A 12,652-nucleotide genomic window follows, 5' to 3' on the forward strand; every position below is an offset into this window, starting at 1 on the left:
AGGAACCCAAATTTCTTCATGGCAATGTATGCCAAGATTTTGTTCCATTGCTTTGCCATCATGTCTTAACACCGTATTTTTAAATTGTTTTTAAAGCGCTAGTGTGTTAAGTAATTACACTCTGATGTGTTTAGTATATACTGCCTATGTTATCTTTTTGTTGTTGCTATATTTTTAAGATCTATGCATGCCATAACGCAATGATATTTGTATTCGAAAATATTCACTTTGACTAAGTCTGTTTTTACTATTGGTATTCGATCCGCAGTGCCGACTTCGATATTTGCACACCTCCATAGACTAATCGTAGCGCAGCAATTTTGAACTCCCTATGGCCTTTGCTGGTGCCCGCACACATTGATGAGCACGAGAGCGACTCATTGCGGAATTGCACAATTGCTTTTGAGTGTTGCTGTGGATGGGGACTTAGTGGACGGCTAGATATTGTGGGCCAATATTCAGGGACTGCTTGGTCACAAGAAAATGCTAATAAAGGTTGTTTAAAGGGACATTAAAGTGTAAAAGCAAGTTGGCGTTTTCATTTTCTGCCTCCATGGGAAAAAAGGGCCATTAATCCCACGTTCTTCGGTTAGCAGCACAACACCTTGGCCACTGAACCACTACTGCAGCAGTGACAAGAAGAGTGGGAGTGGGGAGGTGCCCTTCAGTAAACTTCATGAATCTGGATGGTGAGTGAGTGAGTGAGTGAGAGAGAGAGAGAGAGAGAGAGAGAGAGAGAGACTTTATTGTCATCCCTTTTAAGACGAATGCACCGTGCGGAAATGTCCGGTATCTTCGTCCCATCAGGCGGCGGTCAGGAACCCGTGGTTCCTGGCGGCGTCCTCTGCCAGTTGGATGACAGCAGCTGGTACCTCGGGAAGAGAGCTGAGCAAGGCGGCCTCCCACTGCTCACTACTTCTTATATGTATTATGACTTGTTCAAAGGCCCGTGCTCTATTGGGGCATTGCCAGACCATACGGTGTAGTGTGGCTGCTGCAATGTTGCACCACTTGCATCTGTCCGTGTACCTATCCGGATAGCTGCGGTGGCACAGGGCGGGGTGAGGGAACGTTGGCCAGGGGAGTCCGCCATGTCGATGTAGCATACCGCTGGGTTTGAACCGTATTGCTTGTGGAGCGCCTTCGCTCGGGCAAGCCGTCGCTCTTGATGGTACTCCGATGCATGTTTCTAGGCAGTGGGGCCACACTTATTTTGTCTCGTAGGTCCGCTTCAGTGATGTCTTTGGTTCCATTCTGGTCCGCGAAAGGTATGTGCAGCGACTCCAAAATGGCCCGCCCAGTTGGGGTCCCCGCCAGTCTGTTGTATTGGGCAATGCGTTGTGCTTCTGTAAGTTCATCCAACGTGTTGTGAATGCCCATCTCCAGTAATTTTGCTGTGGAGGCAGCCATTGGAATGCCTACAGCCGCCTTGGTGGCTTTGCGAATAATTCGGTCTATTTTCTCTTTCTCTACTTTCTTGAGTTTCAGGTACGGAGTAGCATAAGTTATTTTGCTGATGATAAAGGCTTGAACTAACCGAAGGAGATTATGTTCCTTGAGACCATGGTGTTTATTGGCTATCTGGGCGATGAGTCTGCTAATTTGTACAGCTGTGTTGTGCAAGGCCTGTATGGTAACCGTATTGGTTTCTTGCTCATGTATTCTAAGCCCTAGAATTCGCATGCATTCAGTTCTGGGTATTCGGCTGCCCTGCAGCAGGATTTCTATGTTGGGGTCATGTCTTTGTCTCCTGCCGGGCCTAGCTGGATTGTAGAAGAGGGCTTCCGATTTTTGTGGTGAACATGCGAGGCCTCTTTGGGTTACCGTATTTACACGATTGTAAGTCGACTCGAATGTAGGTCGACCCCCCAAAAATGGCACCTCTCAAAAAAAAAAAAAAAAAAAAATGCCAGCGCCGCTTAGAAAATCGTATCACAAAGAGAAGCTTTTCCGTCGACCCACACGGCGGCTCCACAAGAGTGGTGCGCTCGCGGTATGCGCGGTATTTGTTAAAAAAGAAAAGCTTTTGTATAGGCACCCGGAATAACCATGCGCCGTGGGTTGAGCGGGAAAAAACATTCGCTGCGAGATGGCAACCATCGAAGCAACCGGCAGCGGCCACTGCCGCCACTGCCGCGCGATACCAAAACAAACATGGCGGCTGACGGAAGCGGCCGCTCGCGATTTCTTTTGAGCGACTAACCTCCCACCATCGCGTTCGGAAGTGTACTGAACAATCTGATATGATTTGGGCTACGTTAGCGCCGCGCATTGAATCAAGGGATTTGCTAATACTCATTTTGTTTATTAGGGACGAATAAAACGCTTCTTGACGCGTTTTTGCACGCGATTCGTGCGCGGCGACGCCCGCGTCAACGATTCCGCGCGCGCGCGGCAGCTTCTACACGTTTTACCTCGGTATTACGCGTGACGAGCGCGGCAGTGGGAGAAGCCTGACGAAGAGCGCGCCTCCCATTGGGGTGGCGGCCTCTTCATGCCGGCAGGGCCGGCAGTTTGAAAGCGCTCGGGAGTCGGGACAGCTGGCTGGCGCCGCCGCAGATGTTTAGGCTTACCACGGTGGCGGCGCGGATGATGCTAGTGTCGCTTTCGACCACATTTCTCCTTTCCTGCTCAAACGCCTTTGTTTGTGCCTTCAGTGATATCTTAAAGTGCGGTTAGAAGCGGTCGCTGAAGCTACGCGCACCTGGTGACGCCGTCATGTTGCCGCCGCCGATCGCGTAGCGCGCGCGGGTGGCATTCGCGGCAGTGTCAGCGCGGCGCATTTTCGCGAGCAGAAAACGCCCCATGCGGTTCACGCTTTAGACCATAACCATGGGAAAGAGGGTGCAAAGCTGTCCCCACCTCGTAGCACCCCCGATTTCTCGTTTCTCTTGCCGTTACTAGCGGTAAACGGTTCCATTTCGATTCTAAGTCGACCCCCCAACATTGGATTGTCATATTTGAAAAAAAGGGTCGACCTACAATCGTGTAAATACGGTACGTATTCTTGAACCGTGTCAGCGGCTGCTTGCAAGCGTTCTTGTATATCCCCATCGCTTCCTCCTACGGTCCAAATCGTGATGCCATCACCATAAATGCTGTGACTTACATCCAGAATTCGTCGTAGTAAAACAGGTAGCTTAATCATTGCCACATTGAAAAGAAAGGGCTTCTTTTAAAACTGGATAGTTATAGCATGATTGAGACAGTTATAGGCTTCGCATCCCTTCAGAGACCCGTGAACCAGGGGTGTACCAAGGGGGTTCAGACCCCCCCACGCAACCACCTGCGCCGAAAGCCAGCCTAGGATTTTGTGTGGAATCCCAGGAAACCTTTCCGAAAGCACACCTACTCTCCCAAGGCGGCCGGTTTCCCTCCTTGCATGCTTAACTCCTATGCAAAGCCTTCATCCACGGGAATGCTCTGCAAGCGCACCCTCCACGATGCGACAGAGAGTCATTGCTCGGAACAAACTAGGGGACATTCAGGGGGTGAAACCACAGGCCTGGCTGTTTCAGTACCTCTATGCAACTAGGGCTGCCGCCGGAAACTGGTGCACGAACGACTCCGCCGTCCCCCCTGCGGCTTGTTCCCTGCAGGTTATTTTTAGTTGTTTTCGTGTCCTTTTTTAAGTGATCCATAATTTTGTTGAAAGGTGGGGGCACTCTTTTCCGTAGGGGGGTGGTGTTGCGAAGTTGCCGTGCTTATTAATTCTCATGAACACCTCCTGGCGCCGGCCGTCTGCTCTACATGGAACGAATTTACCTGCGAATTCGCTGCTGCGGTGCCGTTCATGTGGAAAACGACCTATCGCCACAGATGCAAAAATAGGTGGTTTTGCCGCATGAGCGGTGCCGCAGCAGCAAATTCGCAGGTAAATTCACTCCATGTAGAACAGGCTTGCTGTATAATGTACAATTTGTTGCCAGTGACACTTTTGTTGCCCTGATCGAAGTGTAATCTTGTCGCTTTTTTCACCACAAGTGTACATTCTGAGTTTTGACGTATTTTTTGTGACTAAATTTGGTGCAGTACAAGACGGTTGACAAGCCACTCGTACGCAATGTATTGGCATAAAAGATAGCAGCATTAACATTTGTCATGAACCGTTGCATGTGTGCAAAAATGGATAAAAAAAGATTCTTGGATGATAACGCAACATCAAAATAAAGCGTCCACCCACAAGTTGTTTGTTTTGTGCTTTTCACGTTTATAATATCCGCTGCATGCAATCCTTTGTTAGTTTAGATAAACGTAGTTCTTTACTTCTATGTTTTTGCTTCAGTGTTTATTAAGCATAAATGTCTATATTTCTTCTTATGTAGGCAAAACAGAAAAGTGCAAGCAGTAGTAGCGGTTCTGCCACAATTCTTGGAACATACGAACAATTTTTTTTATGCACAAATATTTTGTTTTCCTTGTTCTTGACAGTATGCAAGATTCCATTATTCATCCGCAACATGGAACGTACACTGGTATCAGTTAATAGCTTATATTTATGTATTTATTATACATATTTTAATCCCTTGAAAAATCGTGCAGTCTTAGCCGCCCCCCCCCCCCCCCCTTCCCCTCTCCCCGAGCAAAATTTATGGTTATGTCCCTGCCATGAATGGATCCTTGCTGAATCGCTGTTTGTCACTAACAAGTGCACCACCCACAAAAGCATCATTCTGTTTGTGATCCTTAAGAAATAAATTTTCTATGGAAAAATTGGGTTTAACATGATTGTGGGGTGAATACCAGAAAATATTGTTTTCTACAAAAATAGAGGACGCTGAAAGAACTTTGAAATCTGAAATCTGTGTTGATTTTTAATAGGCTGTTCTTTTTTTACTTTGTTTTAGCTTAAAAAATTGCACATAAAAAAGTGCATGTTTTAAACACTGATCAGAAAAATCTGTCTGTGCATAGATAAGCTTCCGACGTTTGTTAAAAATTCACACAACTGGTGTCTGATTTACCAGTCCAGGATAGTTGCGGGCAGTTCACGGGCAATTGAAGGACTTCCCTGAGAGTAGGAATTCATGTGCAAAAAACGAAAGACAAACTGAGGAGTCTTATCTTTGCAGTGAGAAAGTAGTTTTGAAATTGCCGTATCTCTTTCTCTTTTTCTCTTTATTCCAGAGAGGGTGAAGTCATTGACCTTGACGAAGGATCTCAGCACATAGTGCGATATCGCGTCATTGCCCCCCTTGTCAAAGATGGATCAGTAGTCTTGTTCTGACAAGTAGGCCTGTGATCACAGCATGTATCTTTCATCCACAGCCGGTTACAATAAATCTAAAGGTGCTTTTTAATTTGCGTTGACTGTCGGGTGCTCATTTTAATGCAGAAACACAATGGGTCAGTGAATAAACTCAATACAAGCGGTATTTCAGTGAAAGCAGGCAGGGAATATGTTGCGAGGATGTGAGGGTGAACACTGGGAGAAAGATAAAACTGACATTTGTATCTTAGCAAGCAGCTGAACTCTGCAACTGTGGAGGCTCTGCTGTCATAAGTGCATATGTTCCTGCAATGCCTTTTCAACTTCCTCTGCAAAACGGGAGCCAGCTAGTGCTTGTAAAATATGCTAATTTATGCCAGGGAGCATACTAAAGTGAAGCCTTCAATGTTTCACTGATGGTGTATGTTGCATTTAAAACACTGCAGAAAAGCCAACTTTCTCTGATGATGATGATGATAATGGGTGCATAAAAAAACACTTCCCCTGGTCAGAATCGAACGCGGGTCCTCGCTTTATGAAGCCAGCATCTATCCGATTGCGCCATTCCGTCATGCACAAAGCAGTTTGAGTTTGGAGAGGGGTGCATGAACATGCAAAGTAAGAAAATGCACCCCTCCATCTAATGGCCCTGATGGTTTAACGCGATGCTTTCTTTGTGCAAAATCAAATGGCCAAGGGTCAGAGTCAAAGCTGCTGTGATCATAACTTTAAACTGCATGCAAGTCAGAGTCAAAGCTCAATTAGTCAAACTGAGACAACAACCAAGAAATCCTTCGCAAGAAAGCTTCGCGTCCAACCGTCGAACTCAAAAAAAGAAAAAAAAAACAGCTGTCTGGTGCGTTAACATTTGTTTCAAGGCAACCAGGATAATATTCGCATCGAAAAGTAAAAGGCAAATGTGTCATCTCTCAAGGCTACCAGCCTTCTGTACAGGTCCTTGGAAATGTGCAAAAGACAGACATGGAGCTGATAAGCTTTCTTTGTGAGCATTGGCAAAAGTGGCACGGCGGGCATTCAATTCTGCAAAGGAAGGTCAACTGTGTGGCCCTTGTCACCACCATGGGTAAAGAGTGTGTTGCGGAATGCCCTTCGAAATAGCAGTTGCACTGTTCGCACATCTCAAAGCTTGGATTGCAACACTGTCATTCATTTTGACACCTAAGCCACTAAAATTATTGCTGTAAGCATCTCCTTCCCTGCTTTTCTTTTTCTGCCGCTACAGAAATTGGCATTGACAAAGAGCATCTTGTACTGGTTCTCCCTTGGAGCCCTTGATTGGGGTATTGCAAAGATGGGTGCCAGCTTCTAACCCCTTGATAAACAAAGGTTTACAAGAATGACATTCACACCATGACAAAATATGCTTGGGACAGGCAAGTTCTCATAATGCATTTTACATCTTTTCCAAAGCATTCAAGGCCATTACACTTTGTGGAGTTGGATGACCAGCGGAGCTCTATGTGGCCCCATTGACCGGGGCGCAGTCCAACGAGTGCACAAAAAAAAAAAAAACACATTTGTTTGTAATTTGCAACTGACCGTACCTTCTGGTTAATTAGCTAAGTGAAACTTGGAAGGGCTAGAGTTTTACTCTAGCAGAAAAATATCAGGCAGTCCATTTACCTCAATTAGAAGGCCGTGCATGTCTTGTCAGTAGACGGGAACTTCACAATATTTACAATCTCACCATGAACAACGAAATTATGAAATGGAGATGAAACGCGGCGTAATTTTTGAGCTGTCTGAGCGGGTGATTGTCATGTTTGTTTCAGAATACTTTTGGTCAAACAAGAGTTCCAGCCATTTTCTCTAACTCCTGTAAATTAACTACTACTCCACTAAACAATAAGAATCGAGTGATTTATTGTCTCAGTACTGGTTTCAGGGCACATCTTTGTCCTAAAATGCATTAGTGTTTGAGCTTTTTTTTTTTTTTCATTTGGGTGCAGGGTACGATGTTGAGCTGGATTGCTGAAGTACCTTGCTAGACCAAAAGCTAGGTTGGGCGACTCGATTTACCTACTAGCTGGTTTCAGATTCCCAATACAAACATGTGCCCTGAAACCAGTAATTAAAAATATATATATATAATACTGTTTTTTTTTTCTAGTTGAGTATAGTCAAACCGCCCCATTTCAATGCCTGCATGGCTGTATGAATCGTTACAGAAAAGTGACCATCCAGGTATATCTCAGAGCTCCTTTAAGATTATAATGAATGAAATAAATACTTGATTTGCACGCAGCCAGGATTGCTATAATCGCGTTTGCAGTGTTGTGGAAAATGTATTACTAATTATTACTTAAAATCTCAGATGCTCAGAAAGAAGTGCTGCCGACTTTTCAGCAGTAGATGAACGATATTGAGTATAAGGCAGTTTCAGAGGTGAAAGCTTTAATTGAGATTAACAACATTTGACCCGTGGTTGCCATTTAAATTAAGATGGTTAGTAGTAGGCACTTGGCGTTGGTGACCAACAAAGCGGAAACGGCGTCCGGTGGTTAGCATGCGCCGACTTCATTGAACGTCGATAGCCCAGAAAACAGCGACACGTACGGTTTATCGCGCCATGCGTCGACCTTCTGAAGACGGGGAGCGTAAATGCGATCTTATCGTGGGAAGAAGCTGACGGGTGCACCGATCGCTTCAAAACATGACGCCCCTATCCTGAGCGAAACAATTGTAGTAAACTCGCGCAGTTAAAAATAGCCACCGAACAGGCGTTAGGTGGACGGTTGCGTCGTCGACTCCGAGATGGCGCCACGATGCTGCCGTTCGCGCCAACGTGGCGCGACTCCCGCCAGCTGCTCGCGGAGACGTAAACTACCCTGAAGGTCGCGGCCTTGGCTCTTTCGCGATGTGGTGTAGCAGTTTGCGAATGAATCCAAAGAACGCTTGTGAGGCAGTGAAAACCAACAGCTGCTTCGGTGTTGCGGCTGTTTCATCCATAGCCCGTGCCTGGTTGATGCCTCGCTCCCGGCAAGGCGTCGAAGCCTCACTCATGCGGAAGCCGGCTCCTTCTACTGGTCACCATCCTGACTGAGCTCAAATCGTGAGTAGTCACGCGCATTGCGTCTGCGATAAGCGTGTTTACGGACGCGCAGAGTTGCGCAAGCGTGCCGATGCTTTTCATGGGCGCACGCCGGCCTAGCCTCACGTGTGTCGTCTGCTTGCGTGACGCGCGCGTCGTCGTAGTGGCGGCGTCTGTGGTTGGCCCTATTTCGACCGGTCTATCGGCGCTGGATCACTCGCGTCGCCGCGTAGCAGGATTCGCCGGCACTTGCGGCACTGTCTCTATCACTCGCATCCCATTGGCGGGCCCGCGCGTGGCACGTGAACAGTACCTGACGCATTGGAGCGCCTCCGTGCGGCTGCCGGCAACGCCACGGCCAGTTTTTCTCATGCTGCCAGTCGCCGGCGGCGCAGAGCGCCTTTGTACGCTGATGTCGCGGGCCCGCTAAGCGATCGCTTGTGTCCACTGGCCTAGTCACGGTGCCATGCCGCGCACTTAGGAAGCAATTTCTGGGTAAGTCGTGTTCCCTGCCCGTGGCTCCTCGCGCCGGCCTCGGTGGTCATCTCGCGCGAGTGCCTTTCGCGTGCGCTACATCTGCCGGCGCCCGGAGCTCCTCATCATCGCGGACGGCTGAGATGTCGCCGTCCGGGTAGATCTGGAGGTTCCAGCTGGCCGTGACATTTTCGGCGTTGCTTCATGCAGAAACTGTAGCTGTGCGTGTATGGTCCTGCTCATCAGTAGTGCCGATTGCATGTTTTTGCGCGTGTTTCGGAGGCATTTATCTCTGTCGCCACAATCTGTGGCTCCCTTAGGGGCACGTATGTGCATATTAGTACGTGCAAGGGCTCGACCGTCGTCCGATTGGCCCGCCGGCGCTCGGGCCCTGCGTAGGAGTTACTGTAATCACTGACGGCGACCGCCGTATCGTCCTACGCTGCTGCGCAACTGAAGGCCAAATGTATTGATCGGTGTCAGTCTTCGCGTAGTGGGTGGCCTTGGGCTGCCAATTCACGGTCGCGACGCCGGGTGTGTAGTTTAGTTTCGGGGAATTAAAATGCTTTCTAACGGGGGATAATGGGGGAGGGGGCGACGTGCCGCGGTGCCTTTCTTCCCTCTTTTCTTGAGCTACGCTCTTCCTTCGGCAGCAGCCGCGCTGACTGGTGGTCCCTCTGCCCAGGGCACACACCCGATCGCCGCCATGCCCATGGACCTGGAACTGGTGCTGTCGGCCAACCCGCCGCTGTTTGTGGGCAGCGAGTGCCGGCTGGGCGTCTGCGCCCTGCAGCAGGGCAACCCGCTCTTCCAGACGTGCACCGTCAAGCGCAACTACCGGCGCGCCTCGACCAATGTGCCGCCCATCAAGCCGTGCATGTCCCCGCGCGACGAGCAGATCCAGAGCGAGCCGACGAGCCCGACGTCGTCCAACCGCATCAAGCGGCGAGTGTCGTTCGCCGACGACCGCGGATACTCGCTCACCCAGGTGCGCGTCATGAAGGAGCCCTCGGACAGTCCGCCGCGGTGGACGGACGAGTTCGTGGCCCGGATAACGCGCGACATGCGGCTGGACACGCCCCTGTGGGAGACCGCCTTCACACAGCCGGCCTCCGACTACCTCGAGTTCCGGCAGACGCTGGACGCGAACCTCGTCTCCCTCGAGAACGTCATCGTCAAGAGCGACGAGCTCATCACGGGCACCATCAAGGTGAAGAACGTGACCTTCGAGAAGCAGGTCTTCGTGCGCGCCTCCTTCGACGGCTGGAAGACGAGGCAGGACTACGCCGCCGAGTATGTTCCCAACGGCCACCTGAGCAACATGTACGACACGTTCAGCTTCTCCATTCCCATCCCGTCGTCGGCGTCCGACTTCGGCGTGATAGAGTTCTGCGTCTGCTTCCAGCACGACGAGCGAGAGCACTGGGACAATAACAAGGGCAAAAACTACAAGCTGGTGGCGCTAGCCAAAAAGGCTCCCAGCCCCACGGTGGTGCGGCGCTTCACAGATGCCCTCAAGGCAGACGTGGACTCTTGGACAGAGTTTGCCAGTTGGAAGAACCTGGCCACGGAAGGGCCCTACTGGTGACCGGTCGCTTAGAGAATCGCTTACTGTGTCTCCATTAGCTCGTGCGCGATAGGTTTAATTAATTTGTTCCTGTCAGCTTGCTGCTTTCGAGAGAGAGCTCGGACTACACTTGGGGTGCACTGGTCACATGCCACGGTTGTGCTAACTGTTAGTGAAATGGTGGTGTTTGCATTTTGCTTGGCTGTATGAAATGCACTTACTGTAAGGCGTCGCTGCTCGAGCTTGTCGTCCACGAAACGTTTCTAGTCTAAGAGTTACACATGTCTGCAGCAGCTTGGACACTTCCGGAGGACGCGTTAAGGGCTGCCTGTCTAGTCCTTACTCGAGTGTGCTGAAAACAGGCTGCTTGAAGGGGGCTATATATATATATATATATATATATATATATATATATATATATATATATATATATATATATATATATATATATATATATATATATATATATATATATATATATATATATATATATAATTTTTTTTAGAACTGCAGACTTGTTCGAGTGTACCTGTCATGTGTGTGCCAAGCAACTTGGGGGTGTTTGGAGTGCTTTACAAATCATGGACATTGGGGTTGGCTGCATGCAGTGCGAAATATTTGTACATACTCATATTTTTGGGTGCCCTGTTTACACCTCGCCACTACATATACTTAGCCAATCCTAGCGAGTTAGGTTCTACTTGTATATTGCAAATACTGTGCACTGTTCGGCACGTCGGAGGCGCGGCCGCGCTCCTAGTGCGGCCGCCTCGATGCTCAGGGCTATCTTAGGCCGTGATTTCAGTGAATGCTGGCTAAGGCAGTCTACTGCGAGCGCCGTCTTAGTTATTTCTGTGTGTAGTGTATAGGGCTGTGGTGCCTGTATGCGTGGTTAGAATAGATGTTATCTACAACGCCTCAGTACAATTTGTTCCGTCTTTCAGCCGTTGTTGTTGCCAGCCTTTTTTTTTTCCTGTGTACATAGGACACTTCGTTGGTTTTTCCTGCTCTCTGGTAACCCGTGCCATGGCATTTTACTCCAGGACATTTTTAGCACAATCGCAACGAATTGTTGAACAATAAACTTGCTTCTGGTGGCAACCGCATTATTTATTTAATGGCCCTGTTCATTCCTAGCCGGCGCACTCGTGCCGCGAGAAGCGCAGCCAGCCTTCTCCGCACGAGTTGGCGCTGAGCCGCTCTTGACGCCGACCGGCTGCTGTTGTGTAGGGGACGCACGCGTCTGTTCTGTGCGCAGCCCCTAAGGCAGCTTGTAGCTGCGGCGAGCGCTATTTTGCACACATGCGTGCGTTAAGCTGCTGTAACAGCGGTCATAGTTTCGTTTTTCCGCCGTGAGAGTGTACCCCCCCCCCCTCGCGTGGGTTTCGCCGGAGCCAGAGGAATAATATTTAACCGCGCGTTTCATTAACTGTTTTGTCTGGCCCAGTTCCGGAGTGATAGGCGGCTATTGAAGCTGCGAGGACTGCAGTATTTATCGGGTCAGTGAGGCCGCGCTCTGTCCCTTTCGTCGTGGGCCGTGACTTGTCTGGCGAGTGGGTCTATTTCGAGCTTGCCGCATGTATGAATGAGCGTATACTGACAGCAGCATGCGCGCAGAGTTCACTTCACGCACAATTGTATCTTATCTCGTTGCGCAAGTTTCCCACATTTTTATTGCAAGTTATCGTACACATTGTGCGCTCAAATGAGAGCAGTGGCGTGAACAGAAATCTTTAGGGAGGTGTTATACCTTACGAAAAAAATAAAAGACAGGGTCCGCCCTCATTTTGTCTTAGTCCTTTTTTTGCTTTAATAAAAGTTCGGGGGTGTTCTGACACCGAACCCCCCCCCCCCCCTGGCTACGCCTCTGAATGAGAGGGTGCGCTTTTTTTTTTTACTGCTCTCGTTGCCAGGGTTCGTGCGAAGCAGTGTAGGGCAGAAAATTTTAGTTTTATTTTAGCGAGGTAACTGAGAATTGTTCGTGAAGGTTTTAAACATTTCTCGCATGCTTAGCTTATCCTTTAAATTGTTCACCTAGGGTGAAAAGCTTTGCGCAGAGTAATAAGGGTGGCTTTTTTTTATATAACAAGGCCGCGTGGCGTTCACGCGTCACCAAACATTGTAGCCCGTAAAAAATTCGTGTATGTAAAATGTTTCTTATGCTAAAAAAGAACGCCGCGAACTTTAAATAACCTGCAGGCATTTTAACGCACTTGGGGGGGGGGTGGGGGGGGGTTGTATGTAGAAAGGGGGAGAACATGTTCTCTGCCAGTAATGCACGGATTGAGCAAATCAACCACACAATCCCGTTGCCTCCAAGCTGATTAATGTTTACGCGCTTCTTCCGGGT

At 48.8% G+C, this 12,652-nt stretch overlaps 2 protein-coding genes across 5 annotated transcripts in view; both read left to right on the plus strand.

Annotated features, from left to right (window-relative positions):
- Sld5 (DNA replication complex GINS protein Sld5) overlaps positions 1–5,300 on the plus strand; it is a 30,608-nt gene extending 25,308 nt beyond the window's left edge. For both annotated transcript variants that reach the window (XM_077687769.1, XM_077687770.1), the window contains one exon: positions 5,128–5,300. In XM_077687769.1, the coding sequence (XP_077543895.1) occupies positions 5,128–5,227 (100 nt within the window). In that variant the 3' untranslated portion in view covers positions 5,228–5,300. The remainder of the gene's footprint in view (positions 1–5,127) is intronic.
- A 2,758-nt stretch (positions 5,301–8,058) lies between these two features.
- LOC144156007 (protein phosphatase 1 regulatory subunit 3B-B-like) lies at positions 8,059–11,415 on the plus strand. Of its 3 annotated transcripts, none has more exons than XM_077687768.1 (2): positions 8,059–8,282; positions 9,421–11,415. In XM_077687768.1, exon 2 carries the CDS (start codon positions 9,442–9,444, stop codon positions 10,321–10,323), a length of 882 nt encoding a protein of 293 aa, XP_077543894.1. In that variant the 5' UTR covers positions 8,059–8,282; positions 9,421–9,441; the 3' UTR covers positions 10,324–11,415. The 3 variants fall into 3 exon arrangements, with proteins under 3 accessions (XP_077543894.1, XP_077543893.1, XP_077543892.1); XM_077687767.1 differs by lacking the exon at positions 8,059–8,282 and adding an exon at positions 8,504–8,756 and having other exon boundaries at positions 9,389–11,415; XM_077687766.1 differs by lacking the exon at positions 8,059–8,282 and adding an exon at positions 8,511–8,756.
- Positions 11,416–12,652: the final 1,237 nt, after the last annotated feature.

Source organism: Haemaphysalis longicornis, unplaced genomic scaffold (assembly GCF_048455015.1).
Source record: "Haemaphysalis longicornis isolate Haplotype H1 unplaced genomic scaffold, Haemaphysalis longicornis Haplotype H1 scaffold_1, whole genome shotgun sequence".
NCBI lineage: Eukaryota > Metazoa > Arthropoda > Arachnida > Ixodida > Ixodidae > Haemaphysalis > Haemaphysalis longicornis.

Coding starts and splice junctions, on each gene's coding strand:
- LOC144156007 (XM_077687768.1), top strand. CDS start 9,442: ATGCCCATGGACCTGGAACTGGTGCTGTCGGCCAACCCGCCGCTGTTT.